Source organism: Carassius auratus, chromosome 21 (assembly GCF_003368295.1).
Source record: "Carassius auratus strain Wakin chromosome 21, ASM336829v1, whole genome shotgun sequence".
Lineage (NCBI taxonomy): Eukaryota > Metazoa > Chordata > Actinopteri > Cypriniformes > Cyprinidae > Carassius > Carassius auratus.
The window spans coordinates 16,549,544-16,573,612 of NC_039263.1; the positions used below are offsets into that span (position 1 = coordinate 16,549,544).

At 36.7% G+C, this 24,069-nt stretch overlaps 2 protein-coding genes and 1 long non-coding RNA gene across 5 annotated transcripts in view; all 3 read left to right on the forward strand.

The window, feature by feature from the left end:
* Positions 1-1,214: 1,214 nt before the first annotated feature.
* LOC113039207 (cytochrome b ascorbate-dependent protein 3) lies at positions 1,215-4,122 on the forward strand. Its single transcript, XM_026197096.1, has 6 exons — positions 1,215-1,499; positions 1,689-1,866; positions 2,485-2,687; positions 2,840-2,994; positions 3,157-3,322; positions 3,965-4,122. The coding sequence occupies exons 1-6, from the start codon at positions 1,464-1,466 to the stop codon at positions 3,986-3,988; spliced, it is 762 nt and encodes a 253-aa protein (XP_026052881.1). The 5' UTR covers positions 1,215-1,463; the 3' UTR covers positions 3,989-4,122.
* Positions 4,123-4,717: 595 nt separating this feature from the next.
* Positions 4,718-9,066, forward strand: LOC113039208 (uncharacterized). Of its 2 annotated transcripts, none has more exons than XR_003274899.1 (6): positions 4,718-4,863; positions 6,238-6,424; positions 6,506-6,693; positions 6,779-6,942; positions 7,037-7,194; positions 8,501-9,066. It is a non-coding gene; the product is annotated as an uncharacterized LOC113039208 (long non-coding RNA). The 2 variants fall into 2 exon arrangements; XR_003274898.1 differs by having other exon boundaries at positions 7,040-7,194.
* Positions 9,067-9,770: 704 nt separating this feature from the next.
* The window catches only part of LOC113038752 (mitotic-spindle organizing protein 2), a 1,160,083-nt gene continuing 1,145,784 nt past the window's right edge, over positions 9,771-24,069 (forward strand). For both annotated transcript variants that reach the window (XM_026196393.1, XM_026196394.1), the window contains exons 1-2: positions 9,771-9,881; positions 10,208-10,408. In XM_026196393.1, coding sequence (XP_026052178.1) covers positions 10,224-10,408 — 185 coding nt within the window. In that variant the 5' untranslated portion in view covers positions 9,771-9,881; positions 10,208-10,223. The remainder of the gene's footprint in view (positions 9,882-10,207; positions 10,409-24,069) is intronic.

Genomic DNA, 24,069 nt, shown 5'->3' on the forward strand with positions numbered 1-24,069 from the left:
AAGACATTCTCGGTTCAGTTCCAAAACACTTGTTACTTACGCTGTAAAACTGATGCTGTTATAGTTGATGTTTGCATTACATATTTTGTATTCTACTATCATTAGGAAGAATGGGCAATGAAAACGCTAAAACAAGTGTAATAAACAGGAGCAGCAGGAATGTACGAGCATTTATAAGCCAAGAGATGCTGGACGTTGAAGCCTAAATTACAAAATACAATGGCCAAAGTGTTATGGACACCCTGCTGCCACATTCTGCATTAAAGAAGTTTTACTTTCGACCTGACGTCCCAAGCTACCGTATTCAAATTTCTGAAACTGGTTAGCTTCCTTGGGAAAAGAACCAGTATATTTCACTGTTCATTGAAGATGAGGATGACAAGGAAATCTGTATTAAGCACGTCTGTCTCTGCAAGCCTTTACCTTATGTAGCTTCTATTTTTATATATGATATATGATGAGTTAGACACGCTGTTGGTTTACCTTAGCAGTTGCTTTTCAGAAAGAGTCAATAAATATAGCTGAACAATGCAGATCTTTGTTCATCTTGTGTTTTTAAAAGCAGCAAGAACATTATATGACCATGAAAATTCACCGCATGACTTCTGGCAGACTAACAATTGCTCTAATTCAAAAAGTGAGAAAATGCCACACTATCATTCCCTCATGTGGGTTGATTTCATGCAAATGTAAGTAAGTGACTTGCAGATTAAGGCCACCCACTACTTTTACAGACACTGTAGTTTTATTATGATTTATAAATTACAGTCATCTCCATTTTACATTATTGGATAATGCCAGCCATTTAGTTCATGTGTGGAGAAACACGCCATTTAGACAAAGTTTGAGTAGTAAGATAGTCAACTCTTACTGGCATTTTAAAAGACGTATCATGTTGTATTTGCATTTGATCTGCTCTCACGACAGCTTATGGGAAAGAACATCAAGCGTGGCATCATAAAAATGCTGAAGACATGCTTCGTCACAGAGTGACACTAACGCCTTTGTGGTGCTCCATCTGTATGACACAGCAAAAAAGACAAATGTGCAATGCGTTCTGTGTTTAGGGCTTCAGTATAGTATTTGCTGTTTATTATTTTTAGTAGTTTAGTACCTAAACCAATGGCTTAAAGAACAGCAGGGTGATTTATTTGGCACTCAAATCAGATATTATAATATATTAAGTTTTGAAAAATGTAAGTTCACCTTTGTAAACATCTAAATCATTGTGGGTACAAGATAGCCTTTGTTATAAGCCAGAAATAAGATTAGCCTGTACAAAAAATGATTAATATCACTATTCCTTGAGACACCATTATAGTTATGTAGACACTTAAGACGGGCACATCAAAACATCTTTTAATTTCAAGGAGAATGAGTTAATAGCATGACCATGACTTGCATGACATCTCTCAAAATCTGGGGCTGGACGCATAAAAGAAAGACTCAGAGAGAAATGGGAGATGTGCACATTGGATGTCTTGAACATAAAAAGAAAGGTAGGAATTTTGTAATTAAAGCTTTTATAAACTTTCTGTCATTGCACAGCTTTATTAGACATCACTGGCAATGGCGTCTAAAGAATCGAAAGCTATATTGAAGATGTAAACCTTATATGTAAAGACCTATTTAAATATTAAAGATATGTTTTGCTCTGAAATATATTAATCCGGTCATCTCTGTTTTAGATGAGTTTCCCTGTGTCCATATATGTGCTGAGTGTGTGGCTGGGGTTTTTGTGTGTGATGTTCGTGTGTCTGTGGAGTGGGACCTGGAGAGGAGGATTTGCCTGGGATGGATCTTTCCTGCAGTTTAACTGGCACCCTGTCCTCATGGTGACGAGTCTCGTGGTGCTGTATGGAAATGGTGAGAGGAAACGCTTCTCTTTCTGTCTTGCATGTATAAACACCTTCTCCCTCTTGTTTTTAACTGGCATACTTCTTCTCTTTTCTTCTCATGTTTACGGTCTTGCTCCATCACAAATAGTCCTATAAGAAACAATCACAAATTATTTCTGTTTAATATCACATATGTTTTTCCAAGACGGCCCTGAGATTACATTTATTTACTGTACATAACGTCCCAAAGTGTGACATTCTTTCTTTTGTTTAACCTAATGTGATTTAATGTATTTGAAATGAATGTATCTGATCAAAATACACTAATTTCAGATGTACTGTCAAATATGTTATATTATATTATATTATATTATGTATCTTTTTGATGAATGGAAAGATTAAAATAACATTTATTTGAAATAGAATTTTATTCTTGGAATAAATAGATACATTTTTAATAAACGTCCCTGACCTTAAATTTCCTTTACTTCAAAAGAAAAACAGGAATTCCAGACATATTATTCTGATACGTGGTACAGTTCGTGTTTATGCCATGTCCAAAAACACTTTTTTTTTTTTTTTTTTTTTTACATGTGTCTCTTTTTCTGTTTGTCCTGATCTCTCTGTGTCTGTTTCTCTCTCTCAGCCATACTCCTGTACCGTGTTCCTCTCACCTGGAGCAGGTGGTGGTGTAAGCGGGCCCATGCAGGGCTGTTATTTGTGGCCATGGTGCTGTCTGTGCTAGGAGTGTGTGCTGCCTTTGATTTTCACACTGCCAACAACATCCCTCATCTGTATTCATTACACAGCTGGACTGGGATCTCCACAGTGGCCCTATTCACTTTGCAGGTACACTATACATGGTCAAGCCTGACTGAAATGTCACAGTATTTTCAATGCGTCATGCTTAGTAAAGCTCCATGAGTATGTTCTACTCCATCAAATTTTAAAGAAGTGATGCTTGACATGGTCTCCTGTGCCTTTGTCCTCTGATTGAATAGTGGTTTGTGGGTCTTTGTGCTTTCTTGTTGCCCTGGACCCCTTTGGCTTTTAGAGCCCATCTGAAACCTCTTCACATCTGGATGGGCATTGCTATCTTCATCCTGAGTCTCATCACCAGCCTGTCTGGGATCAATGAGAAACTACTGCTGACACTGTGAGTGACAATAACAAGCATGTAGCTGCAAGAAATTACTGTGGTTTATCTTATTCAGATACATAATAATGTTTTCTCATTGAATTAGCTGAGTAGGCTGCTCTTATTATGGGGGATCCATCCTCTAATTGTTTGTGTTTCCAACCAATTGTGTCTCAGCAGAAATGGGAGAAATGGAAGCAATACCAAACCATATGCGACACTGCCTGCTGAGGCTCTGTTTGCAAACTCATTTGGCATTGCAGTTGTTATTTTTGGATTGTTAGTGCTGAAGCTTCTGTTCGGTCAGAAATGGAAGAATCCAGAGTCTGAGAATGAAACTGACAGAGTAAGTATATGATGACATCCACTTTAAGATGCCTAAAATGAATTCTAAGTATAAACACTGATTAAAAGTTTTTGTTTTGTTTTACGTAATACTTCTATATAGCAAGTATGTATTAAATTGATCAAAATTGACAGTAAAAACATGTATAATTTAAATATATAATGCAGATTCCAGAAGATTTATATATATATATATATATATATATATATATATATATATATATATATATATATACTGTGTGTGTGTGTGTGTATAAGGATTAATAAAATATCTAAGATTAAAAGGAAATCAGAACCAAATCAGCATATTGGAATAATTTCTGAAGGATCATGTGAAGGATCACTTTAGCTTTGCAATCACAGGAATAAAGGTCATTGTAAAATATATTACAATGGAAACAATTATTTCAAATTGTAACACTATTTTACAATAATGTTGTTTTGATGTATTTTTAATCAAATAAATGTAGTCTTCATGTGCATAATATAGTTTTTAAAAACATTAACATGCTAGTGTATAATTGTTGTTTACGTTTTTACTTTACATTTTGCAAAAATTTGCTTTTATAACATTAAAGAAGAAAATTAAGTGCTGAATAGAGAGGCAATGGCTGAATTTGTTTTATTTGTATGTGATTTGTAGCCATTGCTAACAGATGCCAGATGAAGAATGGAGTAAACAAGAAGAAACATGTTGTGTATATCACAATTATACAAATCACTTTTTGACTCTGTGACAGCTGGTTTTATGCTTGCTTCATTTACACATCCAAAACAAATGGAGTTGATTGACATGCCATATAACCTTATTAATATGAGAGACGGACCTCTTGTGGTTATTAAGAAAAATGCAAGAAAAAAATAATAAATAGATCTTATATTAAGTAATGCCTTCGAATTCCATTTTTTGGTGTATTTATCTGTTTTAGATTTAATATTGTTATGGTGTTGAATAGAAGAAAAGTGGAGATGCCGGGGATTGAACCCGGGGCCTCATACATGCAAAGCATGCGCTCTACCACTGAGCTACATCCCCTTGTACGCACAGTGTCTTTAGATGTCTATGAGAGTTGTGTAGAATCACATTCTTAAAGTACATTTAAAAATATATTATTATTACTTCAGCCAAACATTTTTTATAGCAGTTTTTTTAGTAGCACTATTGCTAATTTACAATAAAAAAATAACGTGTCTTAACCGTAAGGGTGCTTTAAAGATTTAATAGTGGATAGTCAATATATATATCGCCATCGTTGTGGGGGCACCGACATCCCCTATTCATCGCTTACGGCGTTGATTGGTTTAAAATTCCAACAAAACTAATGGAGACCAATTAAATTAATTTAGGTTGAACTCTAAGGCAGCTCTTCTTTGCATTTATTGGTGACTAGAAACTCGGAAACTCGCAGGTGAATGTGTGTACACACAGATGACGAACCACACACAAGCGCTCTGCCAAACTCCCAATATCTCCAAACGAGAGCGGACAGCGGAATTTAAATCGGATTTCTATATCATATCAAAAGCATGTCCGCTTTTGTGGTGAGTGAAAGGTTAAACGTGAAATACCGTGAGTTGTGTGTTAGCTTGCTAAAAGTTGTTAGCTTGATTAAGTGTGCAAATGTAATGTAATTCAGTGCAGTAGTCAAGATTTACATAATCAACGTAATATTATTAAACTTATTTTATAACGACCCATTCCGTGCTAATTGCAGGCTATGTGAAATACATGTAAAAACAATTGTTAGCTTTGCTTTAGGCCCATTTAAGCAAATGTAATTAATCTTCAACGTGTAACTTACATGAATAATTTTGCAAACGAGAACTTGAGATAATAATCATGGTAAACATTTCTCATCATGTTAAACGTAACACCATGGGCTAAGTTTCATCAATGCTTATGTTTACCTCTGACCACTAGGGGCTTTGCAGAAATTGCAGAAACGTATCCTAAAACAAATGTAAACGTGTAAAGCATCTGCAATTCAAATTATAATGTGTAAAAAAATATTTTTCATGTTTATTCGAACTAAATAAACTACATAATCAGATATTTTTAAAGTTTGTGTTTGAAATAGAGGGGATAACACATGTTGGTAAAATTTTTTCTGATCTGTTCACACTCGACATCATACCGAAATGCTTTCTAGGATATAAAATAGAGGAGTTCAGACATTACCAGAGTGTTTCTGGGTAACATTAAAGTCATAGCGTTTCTAATAAGGGAAGTAACAGATTTTGATAACCTTTAATGCTGCCTTGTCAGACTGGGTGAACCTGATGTGTATGTACAGCTGTTCACATCAGACCAAAATGCAACTGGAAAAGAAATTAGGGGGTGTTAGAAATCAGCAGAGTGAATCTGGGCAACGGGTTTTGGTAATGTGTAACCCTGCATTGTCAAATTTACTGACCTTGCTGTATACCTGCATCTGTTTACATCCGAGCAAATGTCCTTCTAGGATTTAAAATAGAGGGGGTTAGATATCACCTGAGTGAATTTGTGTATCATATTTCAGTGAACTTTAATATTGAATGCTTTGTTAGATTTGGTGACCCTGCTGTACATCTGCAGCAGAAAGGTAAAAAGCAGTAACTCTAATAGGCAACTTGTCTGAAAGTATAATTTAAGTTTTTTAACCTGTTTTACATCACTGCTCGCTCAATCTGTTTTTCTGCGGCCTCAACAGATTGACTCTTGACAGTAATGTGAAAATTTAATGAACAGCAACCTCTAGTCACAGCTTTGTCCCAAAAAAAAAAAAAAAGTCTTTATGAATTCATAAACGCAAAAATTATTTATGAATTTCAAGTCAGCACCAGTCCTAAACAGCTGTTAACAAGAAGTAATACACATTGAAATAGGGCCACTTTTTAATTGTCTCATTCATTAGCTGTCTCCGTTTTTTTTGCTAGGCCCATCCCTCGGTTCGTGTCAGAGGAAAAGAACACACATACACACCTGTGCTGTGTCAGGATGAGAAGTATTTAGGGCAGGAAAAAGGAGTGCACATGTACTGCCCGCTCTGTTCTGTGGCTGAGGCTTACCAAGAGCCCGTCATCCTGCTCATCAAACATGTGGACAAAGGCATTCACTTTGCAGGTGAGGTTCAATGAGACTATAGAATCACATGTGATTCATGTCCTTTGGAGACATTTGGTCAATCTCATTTTTTATGGACAGGCTTGAAGGTGCTTGCGTTGCTGTATCCACTGTGAGATTGTGAGCACCATTAAAGGAGAAAAACGGGTTAAAAGTGCACACTGGCACTGTTACCGCTGTAGAAATGGTTTCAACAGGAGGGACGGGGCCATCAAACACTATAAAACTTCCGAAATCCCCACACCACATTCTAGATCCAAGTCACACAGGTAAAGGTGGATAACCCTGGGTTAAATCTGTTTTTCACTTTGGATATGTCATTTTTTGATCATGTTTGCCCGTGTGCTGTTCTAGAATCTGAACTGCCGACAGTATTATGGTGAGAGCTCAGAGGCTTATGTTAAAGCCTATGAAGGGCTGGCGGTTAGTCTTGGACCAGGTGGAGATGGCACTAGCTTTGGATCCATCTTAACTCAGCCCATCCTGACACTGAAACTCTATTTACTGTGGAGCCAAAGGTAGACAAAATCACAATGCTTTCTTTTGGGCATGGCCTGTTTTGGTGTTTGCCTTGAAGTACTGTTGTTGACCTCACCTTTCCGTGTTTGATAGAAGATGGTGAGAGAAATGGAATCCCATTGGGAGCTGAGTTAGAGGTGGGGTCTTCCCAGAATTCACCTGACGGGACTCAGACTCTTGTTCTTATGGACCCTGATGGACAGGGAAACAGTGTGATCTATGACACAGCTACAGGTATCCTCACTGAACAGGTAAACATTATTAACATGAAGCATTGAACATATCACTTTTTCAGGTCAAATGAAACCTCAAAATTACAAACAATTTAGAAGGTGCGACTTCTTATTATATTCTTATAAACTTTTACACGCAATGCTGCTTATCAATGTCAGTTCCAATTCAGTGGACCAATTAGAAGACCCCGGAGGCGGGGCAAGCTTTTATTTACAGTAGCAGGTTGGCATGGCAACTTCTTTATTTGATGGCAACATTGCTGATTCTGCACTGCGCTTTATTTTATAAAAGCATTTCTGAGCGCTGTGTTCCACGATTTTAGATGCAAAGAGACGTGAATAATTGACTCTTGTCTGTTGAATTATTAGAAAAAAAATGCACACCCAAAGTGTAACAGCCACCTCGGGCGTACAATACTTTATAATATTTCAACAGTCCATCGTCATTTATTCCTTACTTATTTCTAAATTAAGTAATTTTTACTTTTATTGATGTAAAATTCTATATTTTCCTTCTTTTTTTATCTAGCACATTTGCAGTATGTTTTCCTTTACCACAAAATAATTTTAAATTGCCCTGTTGTATAAACACATGGGACACACTTTGACAGTAAATACACTTATTTGATTTACCAAGCAAGCAAAACAACAAATAAATATTTAAACTAGCATTCTGGAATGACAGTTCAAAAATAAATGTTGTCTGTTTATCAAAAAAAGTTGTATTTTGGTTTCCTCTAAAATATTACCTGTTTTGAACATTGATAATTATAAGACAATGTTTCTTAAGCAGCTAATGAGCATAATATAATGATTTTGAAGGATCATGTGACACTATAGCCTTTTTAATGTCTTGATGAGAGACTTCCTTCAAAATCTTACAACTTTTTAAAGGAAGTTTATGTTCATCTATCTAGAAAGTAGTTTCACCTCCAAATGACAATGTGGACAACTTTAATATATAAGTATATGTATATGTATATGTATTAGTGCTGTCAAATGATTAATTGTGATATTGTTTACATAATATAATTATATTGTGTTTATTTATTGTGTATATATAAATAAAAACAAAACATGTTTATGTATTAAATAAATTTGATGTATATCGAATATGATAATATAAATGTATATACATGTAAATATTTTCAAATATATTTATATTTTCAACACAATACACACTCGTATATAAACAAAAACTTTTATTTTGGATGTGTGTGTGTGTGTGTGTGTGTGAAGTGTTCTGAATGTACAGGCTTTGGTTAATTAAGATGTATCATTCCAGGGTGAAACTGTCTTATTTTCTTTGTTTTTGTATTCTTAGTTGGAAAACCTTCCTTAGTTGGAAGCTCAGCAAAAGGAGTTCCTGCAGGCCCAGCTGTCCTCACTCAGGAGGGAGAGACGGTCAGGGGCAGATAACATCTCTATCAATGGCCACAAGGGGGCTCTGGAGCTCAATGTAGATTCAGAGGAGTCACAAACTGAAGCCATCAGTGGCACTTTAACAGTACTGGAGGATATGGATGTGCAACTACAAACTGAGTAACATAAATCCACAGAGCTTGAGTTAGTAGCAGCCGAGGCAATTCCCTGTTTGGAGAGCCCCGGCTTGGACTTAGATTTGCCAGATACTGGCTTGACTTCATCTAAGGTTTTAGAGGATAAACGGGAAGTGTCATTGTCCCTTGTGTCATCTAAGAAGCTCAGCTCAGCGGAAGACTCAGAAGAGATGACTGAAAGCAAAGTACAGAGATTTAGCTGAAAATGACTTGACATTAAAAACACACTGGTCTCCATTCTTCATTCTTAACAAATTGCTGTTACAATTCCCAAACATAATACATAAATCTTTAATTTGGCAAAATATACATTAAAAAATTCCATGTTCAAATATTTGTAACCTTTTCCATTCTTATTTATGTTTAATTTCTGGTTTTGTCAATGCTTTCTGATGTACTTGTATGCTCTTTTCACTCAAAGAATATAAGGGATAATGTACATCCAGCCAATTGTTATCTCAGATTAAAGCATATGATTTATTCCTGATGTTCTCTGAGCATAAACAGAACCATGTAACTGATCATAAATTCATAAAGAAAAAAAATTGTGATGAACGTTTTGAAGGTTTATGGGCATAATAATTCTCCTGTTTGTAATATCTGTTCTATCTGTTTATTTTACAAATTAATCAAATGATATAAACATAATAGTTTCTGGGATTAGAATGTGATTTATAAGGTATTCAGTTTACTGAATTTTTACATCAGAATTCAGCGCGATTTCTGACCACTGGGTAACAAATGAAGGGTATTTTCAGTTAGATAGCTTTAAAATATTCTCCGTTTCAGTATTTGTTCAGTTGTCAACTATTTCTCAGACCACTGCTGAAGCACCACAAACACAGCAGCTGGTCGGTTTTTCTCGCTGTTTACTTGTTTTTTGTTTTGTTTTGTTTTTTTTTAAATCAAAGCTTTTATATTATGGTCATGGTCAATTTGTTAATCGTTGAGCATACTAGACGTTGCAAGTACTTAATTATGCACAGGTTGGTTTTGAATGTGCAAAGAGTGTCTGTTTTCTAGCGCCCTCTAGGGGAAGTGACCCGCCGACGCCTTCTCCAGACCGGATGGGGGCAGTAAGTAACGCTACTTTTGTGTTTATTAAGCTGTGGAGGAAGCGCGCGGACAATTCACTAGTGTGCTTTTGTGAGTATTATGTTAAACTTTAACCGTTTTATTTAAAGCTTTATTTATTTAAAGTGATTTATGTGGTAGCTATGAGCTTATAGATGCACACTCAATTGTATGCGTCAAGCTTGGTTGTTTCTGTGCAACATTTATAATAATATATTACCATAAAATAGGCCATTCACCAGCGTAGGACACCCCACCACGTATCACTTGACTTGAAATATATTTAATGAGAGGACACTAGTGTTTCCGTGGATTGTACAGGATCTGTAAGCTCTGACAGAAGTGCACCGTTGTTTGTTTTGTGATTGCTGTCTGTTTGATTTGATATATTTTTATAGTGTTTAGGTGACGTATATGTCACAGTCAGCGCAGCCCGGTGCGATGCCCTCGGCCCCGGATTCCCCGTCTCTGAGCGTCACCGTGAGCGGGAATGTGCAGAAATACAACATCAAGAAGAAAAAGGTCCTAAACGCGGAGGAGACTGAGCTGTTCGAGCTCACTCAGGCTGCTGGGGTAGTCATTGATCAAGAGGTTTTCAAGTGAGTCCCACAAAATCTAATTGAAAACGTATAATGTCAGTATACCGACACCATAGGTGAATAGGGTAAAGAAATTAACTAAATCTAATTATTCTTTCATTTCACTGTACATTATTTTGTATTAAACGTTTTCTGTTGGTGAAATATGCAATTAAGTCGTTATATGATTAAATATCCAAAGACTTTCAAACCTTTAAGATATTGTTAGGAATTAAACTGAAAGGGTTGATGTATGCAAGTTCTGCTGTAGTGGAGATTTCTGGCACATGCATGAGAAAAAACTTCTTGTGAGAAAACATCTTGTAGCCTAACTGAAATCTAAAAATGCTAATTGATAAAGTGTAAAAAGATTACCACCTAGATAACTATTTTGGATTTTCCAAATAGTTTTTGGAATAGTTTTGGTTTTCTTTCTAGCCTGAAAGAAGTACCTAAAATAAAAAATGTATAATTATTTGTCTTGAAGGAAACCTTGAGTCAGAGTCAGGGATAGTTAATCCAAAATTAAAAATTCTATCATTAATTCCTCACCTTCTAGTTGTTCCAAACTCAAAATAGCTTTGTTTATCTTTGGAAAAAAAATTAAGATTTTTCTTGATGAAATTCGAGACCCTGCATAGATGGCAAATTGGAAATTGTTAAAATAGTCCATGTGACACCAGTTAAGCCAAAAGAATATTTTTTGTGCTTAAAGAAAACAAATACAACTTTATTCAACAGTTTCTTCTTTACCATGTCAGTCTCCACTGTGTGTTCAGAACAGTACCACAATGCATGTGTGTGCATTCCTCTGCTTGCATCTAGGTTTTAAGTTAGATCGCCGGCTCCTGTGCCAGCATCATCACACCGATCGCATCTGTCATGATACTCTCATGAATGCGCTAAAGAGAAGAAATTATTGAATAAAGTCATTATTTTAGTTTTCTTCATGCAGGAAAACTATTCTCATAGCTTCATTAAATTACAGTTGAAAAACTGATGTCAAATGGACTATTTTAATGATTTCCTTAATACCTTTCTGGGATTTGAACGTGGTAGTTGTTGTGTTGCTGTCTGTGCAGGGTCAGAAAGCTCTCGAATTTCATCAAAAATATCGTAATTTGTGTTCCGAAGATGAATGAAGGTATTACAGGTTTGTTACAACATAAGTGTGACTAATAAATGACATAATTTTCATTTTTGGATGAAGTATCCCTTTAAATGCATCAACTCAAGTATCAATATGATCAAATCAGTCATAGCTATTTTCCAGTCACCAACTTGCTGAACTGAGAACCGTTGTATTTTAAATCATGTCTGGCCAAAGTCCCTTTCAAGGAAAGTTTGTTCATTTGGTGGCCACATTTGCAACGCCTCCAGGCAGCTATTTTGGTCACCCAAGACCAAGTCCTATCTAAATGAATGGGGTAATCATGAACTCTTAAAATTAAATTACATATTTCAAATAAGCAACAAAATCAGAAATGAAATGCCCCGTGAATGTTGTTCCTTATGCTCAAATAGCGTTAAAAGCATATTTTTGAGGGTAGACCAGCCAATGCGCATGTGTAGTCAATATCTACGGGAACTAGAGCTTCCAACGAGCTACCAATCTGCCATATTGCGCATTGCAGTTTTTCTAATTCATATGTAAAATGAGTGTGCCATCTTTGTATATGATTTGTCTTTGGTCTGGCTCATTATGAGCCAGGTTAACAGCTTTCTGACTTATTAGGGCAATGAACCATATGACTCTGTGTGCTTTGTTTTATTAGGGCCCGAGCACCGAGGTGCGAGGACCCTCTTGTATCTGCTTTGTTTTTTATTAGGGCCCGAGCACCGATGGTGTGAGGACCCTCTTGGAATTGCTCCGTTTATTAGGGCCCGAGCACCGATGGTGTGAGGACCCTCTTGGAATTGCTCCGTTTATTATTAGGGCCCGAGCACCGAGGTGCGAGGACCCTCTTGTATCTGCTTTGTTTTTTATTAGGGCCCGAGCACCGAGGTGCGAGGACCCTCTTGTATCTGCTTTGTTTTTTATTAGGGCTCAAGCCTGGAGGGCGAGAGCCCTATTGTTTTCCTTAGGATTATTTGTTATTATTATTATTATTATTATTTATTATTATTATTTTTCTTCAAGGTTTCGGGGGCTTTTGGGGCCCTTAACATGCTTAAAAAGTCTTGAAAATTGGCACACACATTGGAACCTGCGGCCATTAGGGCCGGGCAGAGACTGATACACGGGCGTGGCACAGGGGCTCTACAGCGCCCCCTGGAATATGGAGGGCCATATATCATACATACTTGCACATAGACATACGAAACTCGGTACACATATAGAACTCATCAATACAAACAACTTTCGTATTGCATATCATAGGCTCCGCCCAACAGGAAGTTGGCTATTTGGGGTTTATTATTCATATTTGTCGTCAAAGTTGTGGGGGCTTTTGGGGTCCTTAACATACTCAAAAACTCTTGAAAATTTGCGCACACTTTGGAATCTGTGGCCTGAAGGAGCCTGCAGAGGCTGAGACCTGGGCGTGGCACAGGGGCTCTACGGCGCCCCCTGGATCACAGTTATAAATGTTGATGTATAGCTCACACATACTTGCACGTATTAATATGAAACTCAGTACACATATAGATCTCATCGTGCCGAACAACTTTCGTATTGCATGTCATAGGCTCCGCCCAACAGGAAGTCAGCTATTTAGAGTTATGTAAAAAGCGCATGCTCTGGAATTTGAAATACTTGTCATAGGTTTTTTTGTCGATTGCCACCAAACTCGGTCAACATGATCTCAAGACATTGGGGATGAAAAATTGCCAGGGGATTTTTGATATCTCGAACGGTTTGCTCGTGGCGAGGCGTTGAAATTATGGCGAGAAATGAGAAACAGGGAGTGTCTAATACCATCCACATACATTTCCTGATTTTAATCAAACTTCATCAGATTATTCTTTGTATGATGTCGATCGCATATATGTGACTATTAGGAGTCAAAGTTATAGCGCCACCAACTGGCAGCAGGAAGTGTGTCATTTTCAAAATGCTTTGTATTCAGCATCTTATTTTTACTCGATTTGCTTCAAACTTCATCAGAATAATGTTAAAACACAGCCTATATTAATCTGCTAGGGGGATATTGATATCTAAAAATATTGTTGCCGTGGCAACATGTCAAACTTGAATACTTCTCAGGTGATTTTAAGGCATATAACATACTTAGAATTTCATGAAATTCAGAACACATATCAGTATTTATGATAACTAGACACTGGCAAAAGTTCATAAGAGGGCGTGGAAGAGGCACTCTATAGCGCCACCTTTTGTCAAAAGTGGGGGGGTTAGTTTTAGCTGCAGACACCAAACTCGGTACAAAAATTGTTCTTATCAAGACGGACAACTTTCTAATTCACAGTCATCAGCTACGATCAACAGGAAGTCAGCTATTTTGATTTGAATGTGGATTTTTTTTTACATTTAGCTGTGAATTAATGCATACTGCTCAGAGGAGAGTAACACTATACACACCAAACTTTGTCTACATGATGCCAAAACATTTTAAACAACTTAAATTGCCAGAGGATTTTGGATAGCTTGAACGGTTTTGTCGTGGTGATTTTTTTAAATGACAGTAAAAATGGAATTATTAATTGTCCTGCATTTTTAAATTCCAAACACTTCAAAACCTTTTTTCATACAGAAAAAAAGTCATTCTGAGTAAATATGGATAGTTTCACGACTTTACAACACTGTATGGATAACAGAAAATTAAAAAACTGTCAGACATCTCATCTCACTCTGTCCATCTGTTTGAGTATTATGTGCTGAGACTTACATTGTCTGAGAGAAAATGCGCCCCTACAGGTTCAATTCCTTAAAGGGAAATTCGACTGAAAGGGAGGAGACTGTCTTTTGGTTTCACTTTTAAATCGGTTAAAATACAAATAAATACTTGGATTTAATTCACACTGACAAGCTAAACCAACATATATGATTATTACCAGGTCAGGGCTCATTAATAATTGATGTGTGGTCAGTGATACGTGAGAAACACGAGAAATGAATCACCGCTCTGAGCAGGAGCGTGTGGAATGACGAGCTCAGAAAAAACGAGTTTATTCTTGTTTTATAGCTTTTAAAATTAAAATATTAAAGCGATATTACACAATACACCAATTAGAGCACACCAGGAGCTAAATTCAGATGTTTTTGAACTGTTTGTGTGAAAATGAAATATTTGCGGCTGCCTATATGAAATCACTGCCTCCGATCAGCGCGCACAGTGTCACAAGTTCAAAACTAACAAATTTATTCTTGTTTAAGAGCTTTTTCAAATAAAATATTGTCATAAATGCACACAATACACCCATTATAACACAACACGAGCTAAATACAGGTGTTTGTGACCCGTTTAAGTGCGCAAGACTGTTTGAAAGCGCGACTGGCAGAATAACATATCTCTTGAGCTGCAGGATTCCGCCTTTCGTCGTAAGAACGAACACATCACGGACAAGATTATTTCAAAATACATAATAGCTTGGCGAATATAAACGAAAACAGCCACGTAGACATAAACTGTTGAGAAATAAATCTGAAGTGGATCTACTGGATTTTAATATTAAGTGACCGCATATACCAGCTGCTTCTGTCTTCAATTTTAATCTACATATAAAAAAGGAAACTCATTCATCTTGGCGGCTTTTTTAATGTGTGTATGTATTTATTTATTATTTTGCTCTAACAAGAATTAATCTATATTTAATTAAATCAATTACATTTTATTTTACATTTGATTTGTCCATTTCTGCATCTAAACGCCTAAAAACCTAAAACATGCTCTATTATACTATTGTTAGCAATTTCTTTATCGTCCAATTTATCTGGTGTACACGCTTTTATTTTCATAATAAACTTGTTTGTTAGATTATACACAGTAACAGTGGTCTATAATAAATATTAACAGGTTTTATTCAAGCTGTTTAGAATGATTGCAGTAGGCTAATTTGTTTTTATGTAAATCCCAAAAAATAAATTAAATAAATAAAAAACATTGGAAAACAATAACTGTTGTACTTTTTTATACATTTTGTATAATTTCATAGTTTATGCATTATAGTTATAAAAACAAATAAATTTAGCCACTCACATAGAAATCTTAGGCCTTATCCTTTTCTGACAGTTTTAGGTTTTTTTAAAAAATGCAATCAGAACTTTCACAAATGCTTGTAGGTCAATAAAATCATTACAAAACACTTACAAATCATTTAAGGATTTGATAACACTGTAAAATAATGTCTAATTTGTTAAGATTAGCAAATGCATTAATAACACTTTATAATAACTGCACTCATTAGTAAATAGTCAGTTCATGCTTTATAAAGCCTTGTCCCAATATTAATAGTCATTAGTAAGCAGTTTATAAATACAGCTATAAATAGCTTGTTCTTGGTTTTATAAGCACATTTATTAAAAAGGAGAGTAAAGGGGTCAGTTATCTTCCTATGAAAAATAAAAAAATTAAAATAAACAAACAACAACACAGATTGATACAGAACTCAGAAATGTTATTGTGGATTTATGATAAACTCAGCCTGTAAATGAATTCATTCTCCTCCAAGAAGACACAAGTAGTTCACACCAAACTGTTTTAACATGAAGCCATATACTGAAGATGTTAAATTGTGAATGGGTTTAGGATACCTTAAATGGTGTGGCCATAGCGATTTATTAAAGTAACATAAAAAAATACAATAGTTATTTTATTATATCTTTAAAATTTTTAATTACAACTCTTCATAATTTTTTATATACGTAGAAGTCATCATTTGAAGGAAGCACAGTAAGTTTCATAGCTTTATCATTTTCAAGAGCCAGCATAAAATTAAAACTATCATAACATATAAATCAAGCTTGCAATTCTTAGTACCAATAATGGCCACCAGATGGAGCTATAGGATTACTTTTAAATAATTATTGTAGAAACAAGTATGATTTAAATCATTTATAGAAATCTTTCAAAGAAAAATAATATGTATTTTATGTATTTTACTGATAAAATAACCCTCACATAATTAGAATAACAAGCTGAAGTATTGTGAACTGTATATTAAGAATAATTCTTTATAGGCTTTATGGACAGATACGTTTTGAGTGACTCTTGAAGGATCAGCACCACATCCTCTTTTACCACTGTTTAAAGAATTTATCTTACAGAACAGGTGCAAATTAATTTTGAATAGCTTGAATGGTTTTGTCATGGTGATTTTTTGAAATAACAGTAAAAAGTAACCAGTAAATGTCTTTTATTTTTTTTAAGTGCAGCTTCTAAACACTTCAAAAAATATACACATAGAAGACAAGTCATTCTGAGGAAATATGCATAGTTTCATGACTATACAACACTATATGGATGATAGAAAATTTAAAAACTATCATACATCTGATGTCACTCTGTCCCTCTGTCACTGTGGGTAATGTGTGTGTGTGTGTGTGTGTGTGTGTGTGTGAATTAGGTGTGAAACTATCAGGGAGCATTTAGTCTCCAGTGCCAACATTTTACAGAACTGCCACTTTCCTGGAGTCTCAGAATTACAATGTGTCAGGTTCTGAGAGATCTAAGATTCCAAAATATGATTTAATTAGAATACCATGAAGTATTGTGAAATACTATATATTAAGACTTTATATATAGGCTTTATGAACAGATTAGAGTGACTCGTGAAGGACCAGCACCACCTCCTCTTGTCAGATGGTTTGAGGAATATATTTTCCTGAATCCGGAATTAAGATTCAGGAGCTCATTTTTATTCCACCTCCTTTCCTGAAAGTCTGTCTTGCAAAATTGACTAAAAATTAATCTTCACATTAATTCCTAATTATTTTGCAATTCTTTTTGTCAGTTCTTCTTAACCTGTTTTTTTCTTCTTCTTTTCTGACCTCATGACCCTGTCAGCATTTTTGTACAATGGTCAAGTCTTAATTTATCCATTTCTGTATTGCATTTGTGTTTGATATTTCTCATGGGTATTTCATAATTTTCGACTTTGAGTTAAAACAGTTTGAGTTAAAACTCTTTTTTAGCGCATTTCATCTGTAAAAGAAAACATGCCTAATAATTCTGCACACATGAATATAAGGAGTTTTTCTCTTCCAGCTTTCCTGGACTATTGTATAGCACTCATAAATGATTAAATAAAAAATAATGGTAGTTATTAAGATTGATATGGTTTGGAATTGGTAAAATGTGCTTGGAAAAAAATCACAATAAAACAATGTTTTAATGTTTAAGTTTGGAATATTAACTGACATGAATGAATGCTATAAAAATATTATTCATGTTAACATAATGTTTATAAATTAAATCTTATTGTAAAGTGTTACTAAAGTTATATATATATATATATATATATATATATATATATATATATATATAGTTCTGTGAATGTGATTTTAAAGTCTAGATGATTCGGATTAACCCTTTAACTGCCATATCCCTTAAAACTTCACTGCCAGAGGGATATTGTGAATGCATGTGCCCGCTGGGCACAGTTTACCTGATGCCACCGGGGTGACGATGGCATTGGTGGCTTGAGCCCGCCATCGCTGCTTGCAGCTATATTTATTATTATTCTTCTTCTTCTTCTTCTCCCGAATGAATCGCATTTTTGAGGGCTTTAACATGCTCAAAAAGTCATGAAACTTTGCACACTCGTCAAACCTGGTGAAAATTTTCGTCTGATATAGGATTCAGAAGAGGGTGTGGCAAAATGGCTCGACAGCGCCACCTATACCAAGAAAATCAACAGCCTTCCAGCTATGTTTCACGTACATGCACGAAAATTGGCACACATATGTAACACACCAATACCTACAAAAAAGACTCCTGGAGCGAAATTCTAAACCCAACAGGAAGTCGGTTATTTTTAATATAATGAGCATATTTTGTGTAATTTTGATCATTTCCATGTGTTGTATTTTAACGAACTCCTCCTAGAGAGTTCTTCAAATCAACACCAAATTTGGTATGCCTAATCTAAAGGCCTTTGCGATGTTAAATTGCGAAGATCCTGACTTTTCGTTGAAGGGCGTGTCCGTGGCGGCCTGGCGAATTTCGATGATTCGCCATGAAAAATGAAGTTGCTATAACTCACACATACAATGACCAATCTGCCCCAAACTTCACATGTTTGATGAGACTCCGAACCTGAACAGATTGACATGCCCATATTCAGTTATAGTCATAGCGCCACCTATTGGCAACAGGAAGTGACATATTTTACGCTGCGACGAACTACTCCTAGAAATTTTATGACATCAATGTCTTTTTTGTGGTCAGTCTAATCTAAAGGCCTGTGCGATGTTCAGTTGTGAAGATCTTGAGTTTTCGTTAAAAGGCTTGTTCATGGCGCCGCGACGAAGTTCAATGTCTCGCCATGCGAATAAAAGATGTTATAACTCAGGCATAAGATGTCCGATCTTCCCCAAACTTCACATGTGTGATAAGAGTCCTGGCCTGAAAAGATCTTCAGGCCAATATTCCACCGGGTGTGGCAGAATGGCTCTATAGCGCCACCTATACACTTTCAACGGAGTGCGCCTCGAGCTATGTTTCACGTACATGTACAAAAATTGGTACACACATGTAACACTCCAATACCTACAAAAAAGTATCTTGGTACGAAATCCGGATCCCAACAGGAAGTCGGTTATTTTGAATTTTCCCTTCAAAATTGCTGTTGTTTTTGCCATTTTCAGGGGTTGTACTTTAACGAACTCCTCCTAGAGATTTATTCAGATCAACACCAAACTTGGTCAGTGTAATCTAAAGCCCTTTGCGATAATAAATTGCGAAGGACTTGAGCTTTCGTTAAAGGGCGGGTCCATGGCGGCCTGACAAATTTCGATGTTTCGCCATGAAAAAGGAAGTTGCTGTAACTCAGACATACAATGTCCAATCTGCCCCAAACTTCACATGTTGGATAAGACTCTTGACCTGAACAGATCTACATGCCAATATTCAGTTATAGTCATAGCGCCACCTATTGGCAACAGGAAGTTACATATTTTACACTGCGACAAACTACTCCTTGAAATTTTATGACATCAATGTCTTTTTTGTGGTCAGTCTAATCTAAAGACCTGTGTGATGTTTAGTTGTGAAGATCTTGAGTTTTTGTTAAAAGGTGTGTCCATGGCGCCGTGATGAAGTTCAATGTCTCGCCATGGGAATAAAAGATGTTATAACTCAGGCATAAAATGTCCGATCTTGCCCAAACTTCACTTGTGTGATAAGGGTCCTGGCCTGGACAGATCTGAAGGCCAATATTCCATCGAGTGTGGCAAAATGGCTCAATAGCGCCACCTATACACTTTCAACGGAGTGCGTATACACTTTAAACGGAGTGCGCCTTGAGCTATATTTCACCTACATGTACAAAAATCGGTACACACATGTAACACACCAATATCTACGAAAAAGTATCTTGGTACGAAGTCCGAATCCCAACAGGAAGTCAGTTATTTGGAATTTTCTATGCAAAATTAGTGTTGTTTTGGCCATTTTCAGGGGTTGTACTTTAACGAACTCCTCCTAGATATTTATTCAGATCAACACCAAACTTGGTCAGTGTAATCTAAAGCCTTTTGCGATCTTAAATTGCGAAGATCTTGAGGTTTCGTTAAAGGGCGTGTCCATGGCGGCCTGACAAATTTCATTGTTTCGCCATGAAATAGGATGTTGTTGTAACTCAGGCATAAAATGTCCAATCCTCCCCAAACCTCACATGTTCGATAAAAGTCCTGCCCTGAACACATCTGAAGGCCAATATTCCATTATAATGATAGCGCCACCTGCTGGCAACAGGAAGATTGGCACATATATGGAATAAACATTGATATATTCTACTTATATTTATGAGTTTAAACGCATATTTCTCACCGTTCACCTATTAACTAAAGCCACTCGCTGCCGGTGAGCCCGGGTGCGAGGGCCCGTTCATCGCTGCTTGCAGCTTTAATTAGGGCCCGAGCACCGATGGTGTGAGGACCCTCTTGGAATTGCTCCGTTTATTATTATTATTATTATTATTATTATTATTATTATTAGGGCCCGAGCACCGATGGTGTGAGGACCCTCTTGGAATTGCTCCGTTTATTATTATTATTATTATTATTATTATTATTATTATTATTATTATTCTTCTTCTCCAAAATGAATCGCATTTTTGAGGGCCTAAACATGCTCGAAAAGTCATGAAACTTTGCACACACCTCAGAACTGGCGAAAATTTACGTCTGATATGGGTTTCAGAAGTGGGTGTGGCAAAATGGCTCAACAGCGCCACCTATAGACGTACAACGGTGTGCGCCTCGAGCTACGTTTCATGTACATGTATGAAAATCGGTATACACATGTAACTCTCCAATACCTACAAAAAAGTCTCTTGGAGCAAAATCCGAAACCCAACAGGAAGTCGGTTATTTCTAATATTATGAGCAAATTTTGTGTCATTTTTGTCATTTCCATGCGTTGTATTTTAACGAACTCCTCCTAGAGATTCATTCAGATCAACACCAAATTTGGTATGCCTAATCTGAAGGCCTTTGCGATGTTAAATTGCGAAGCTTTTGAGTTTTCGTTAATGGACGTGTCCGTGGCGGCCTGGCGAATTTTGATGATTCGCCATGAAACAGGAAGTTGCTATAACTCAGACATACAATGACCAATCTGCCCCAAACTTCACATGTTTGATGAGACTCCTGGCCTGAACAGATTGACATGCCCATATTCAGTTATAGTCATAGCGCCACCTATTGGCAACAGGAAGTGACATATTTTACACTGCGATTAACTACTCCTAGAAATTTTATGACATCAATGTCTTTTTTGTGGTCAGTCTAATCTAAAGGCCTGTGCGATGTTAAGTTGTGAAGATCTTGAGTTTTCGTTAAAAGGCGTGTCCATGGCGCAGTCACGAAGTTCGATGTCTTGCCATGGGAATAAAATATGTTATAACTCAGGCATAAAATGTCCGATCTTCCCCAAACTTCACATGTGTGATAAGAGTCCTGGCTTGAACACATCTGAAGGCCAAAATTCCATCAAGTGTGGCAAAATGGCTCGATAGCGCCACCTATACACTTTCAACAGAGTGCGCCTCGAGCTATGTTTCACGTACATGTACAAAAATCGGTATACACATGTAACACACCAATACCTACAAAAAAGTCTCTTGGTACGAAATCCGAATCCCAACAGGAAGTCGGTTATTTAGAATTTTCTCTGCAAAATTGGCGTTGTTTTTTGCCATTTTCATGGGTTGTACTTTAACGAACTCCTCCTAGAGATTTATTCAGATCAACACCAAACCTGGTCAGTTTAATCTTAAGCCCTTTGCGATGTTAAATTGCGAAGATCTTTAGATTTCGTTAAAGGGCGTGTCCATGGCGGCCTGACAAATTTCGATGTTTCGCCATGAAAAAGGAAGTTGCTGTAACTCAGACATACAATGTCCAATCTGCCCCAAACTTCACATGTTAGATAAAACTTCTGCCCTTAACAGATCTACATGCCCACATTCAGTTATAGTCATAGCGCCACCTATTGGCAACAGGAAGTGACATGTTTTACGCTGCGACAAACTACTCCTATAATTTTTTTGAGATTAACATATATTTTGTGGTCAGTCTAATCTAAAGGCCTGTGCAATGTTAACTTTTGGAGATCTTGAGTTTTTGTTAAAGGGCGTTTCCATGGCGCCATGACAAAGTTTGATGTCTTGCCACAGCAAGAGAAGTTGTTGTAACTCAAGCATAAAATGTTCAATCTTCCCCAAACTTCACATGTTTGATAAGAGTCCTGGCCTGAACACATCTGAAGGCCAATATTCCATTATAATGATAGCGCCACCTGCTGGCAACGGTAAGATTGGCAAATATATGGGATATACTTTGATATATTCCACTTATATTTAGGACATTAAATGCATATTTCTCAACGTTCACCTTTTTACTAAAGCCACACGATGGCGGTGAGCCCGGGTGCGAGGGCCCGTTCATCGCTGCTTGCAGCTTTAATTATTATTATTATTATTATTATTCTTCTTCTCCAAAAATGAATCGCATTTTGAGGGCCTAAACATGCTCGAAAAGTCATGAAACTTTGCACCACACCTCAGAACTGGCGAAAATTTACGTCTGATATGGGTTTCAGAAGTGGGTGTGGCAAAATGGCTCAACAGCGCCACCTATACACGTTCAACGGTGTGCGCCTCGAGCTACGTTTCATGTACATCTATGAAAATCGGTATACACATGTAACTCTCCAATACCTAAAAAAAAGTCTCTTGGAGCAAAATCCGAAACCCAACACGAAGTCGGTTATTACTAATATTATGAGCAAATTTTGTGTCATTTTTGTCATTTCCATGCGTTGTATTTTAACGAACTCCTCCTAGAGATTCATTCAGATCAACACCAAATTTGGTATGCCTAATCTGAAGGCCTTTGCGATGTTAAATTGCGAAGCTTTTGAGTTTTTGTTAATGGGCGTGTCCATGGCGGCCTGGCGAATTTCGATGATTCGCCATGAAACAGGAAGTTCCTATAACTCAGACATACAATGACCAATCTGCCCCAAACTTCACATGTTTGATGAGACTCCTGACCTGAACAGATTGACATGCCCATATTCAGTTATAGTCATAGCGCCACCTACTGACAACAGGAAGTGACATATTTTACACTGCGATGAACTACTCCTAGAAATTTTATGACATCAATGTCTTTTTTGTGGTCAGTCTAATCTAAAGGCCTGTGCGATGTTAAGTTGTGAAGATCTTGAGTTTTCGTTAAAAGGCGTGTCCATGGCGCCGTCACGAACTTCGATGTCTCGCCATGGGAATAAAAGATGTTATAACTCAGGCATAAAATGTCCGATCTTCCCCAAACTGCACATGTGTGATAAGAGTCCTGGCCTGAACACGTCTGAAGGCCATAATTCCATCGGGTGTGGCAAAATGGCTCGATAGCGCCATCTATACACTTTCAATAGAGTGCGCCTCGAGCTATGTTTCACGTACATGTACAAAAATCGGTATACACATGTAACACACCAATACCTACAAAAAAGTCTCTTGGTACGAAATCCGAATCCCAACAGGAAGTCGGTTATTTAGAATTTTCTCTGCAAAATTGGCGTTGTTTTTGCCATTTTCAGGGGTTGTACTTTAACGAACTCCTCCTAGAGATTTATTCAGATCAACACCAAACCTGGTCAGTGTAATCTTAAGCCCTTTGCGATGTTAAATTGCGAAGATCTTTAGATTTCGTTAAAGGGCGTGTCCATGGCGGGCCTGACAAATTTCGATGTTTCGCCATGAAAGAGGAAGTTGCTGTAACTCAGACATACAATGTCCAATCTGCCCCAAACTTCACATGTTAGATAAAACTTCTGCCCTTAACAGATCTACATGCCCACATTCAGTTATAGTCATAGCGCCACCTATTGGCAACAGGAAGTGACATGTTTTACGCTGCAACAAACTACTCCTATAATTTTTTTTAGATTAAGATATATTTTGTGGTCAGTCTAATCTAAAGGCCTGTGCAATGTTAACTTTTGGAGATCTTGAGTTTTTGTTAAAAGGCATTTCCATGGCGCCATGACGAAGTT

What these genes read in the sequence shown, in the direction of transcription:
- LOC113039207 (XM_026197096.1), top strand. Translation starts at nt 1,464, where the DNA reads ATGTGCACATTGGATGTCTTGAACATAAAAAGAAAG. An exon ending in TCTTGAACATAAAAAGAAAG is followed by an intron (nt 1,500 to 1,688) that starts GTAGGAATTTTG and finishes TCTCTGTTTTAG; the next exon opens with ATGAGTTTCCCTGTGTCCAT. An exon ending in CGTGGTGCTGTATGGAAATG is followed by an intron (nt 1,867 to 2,484) that starts GTGAGAGGAAAC and finishes TCTCTCTCTCAG; the next exon opens with CCATACTCCTGTACCGTGTT.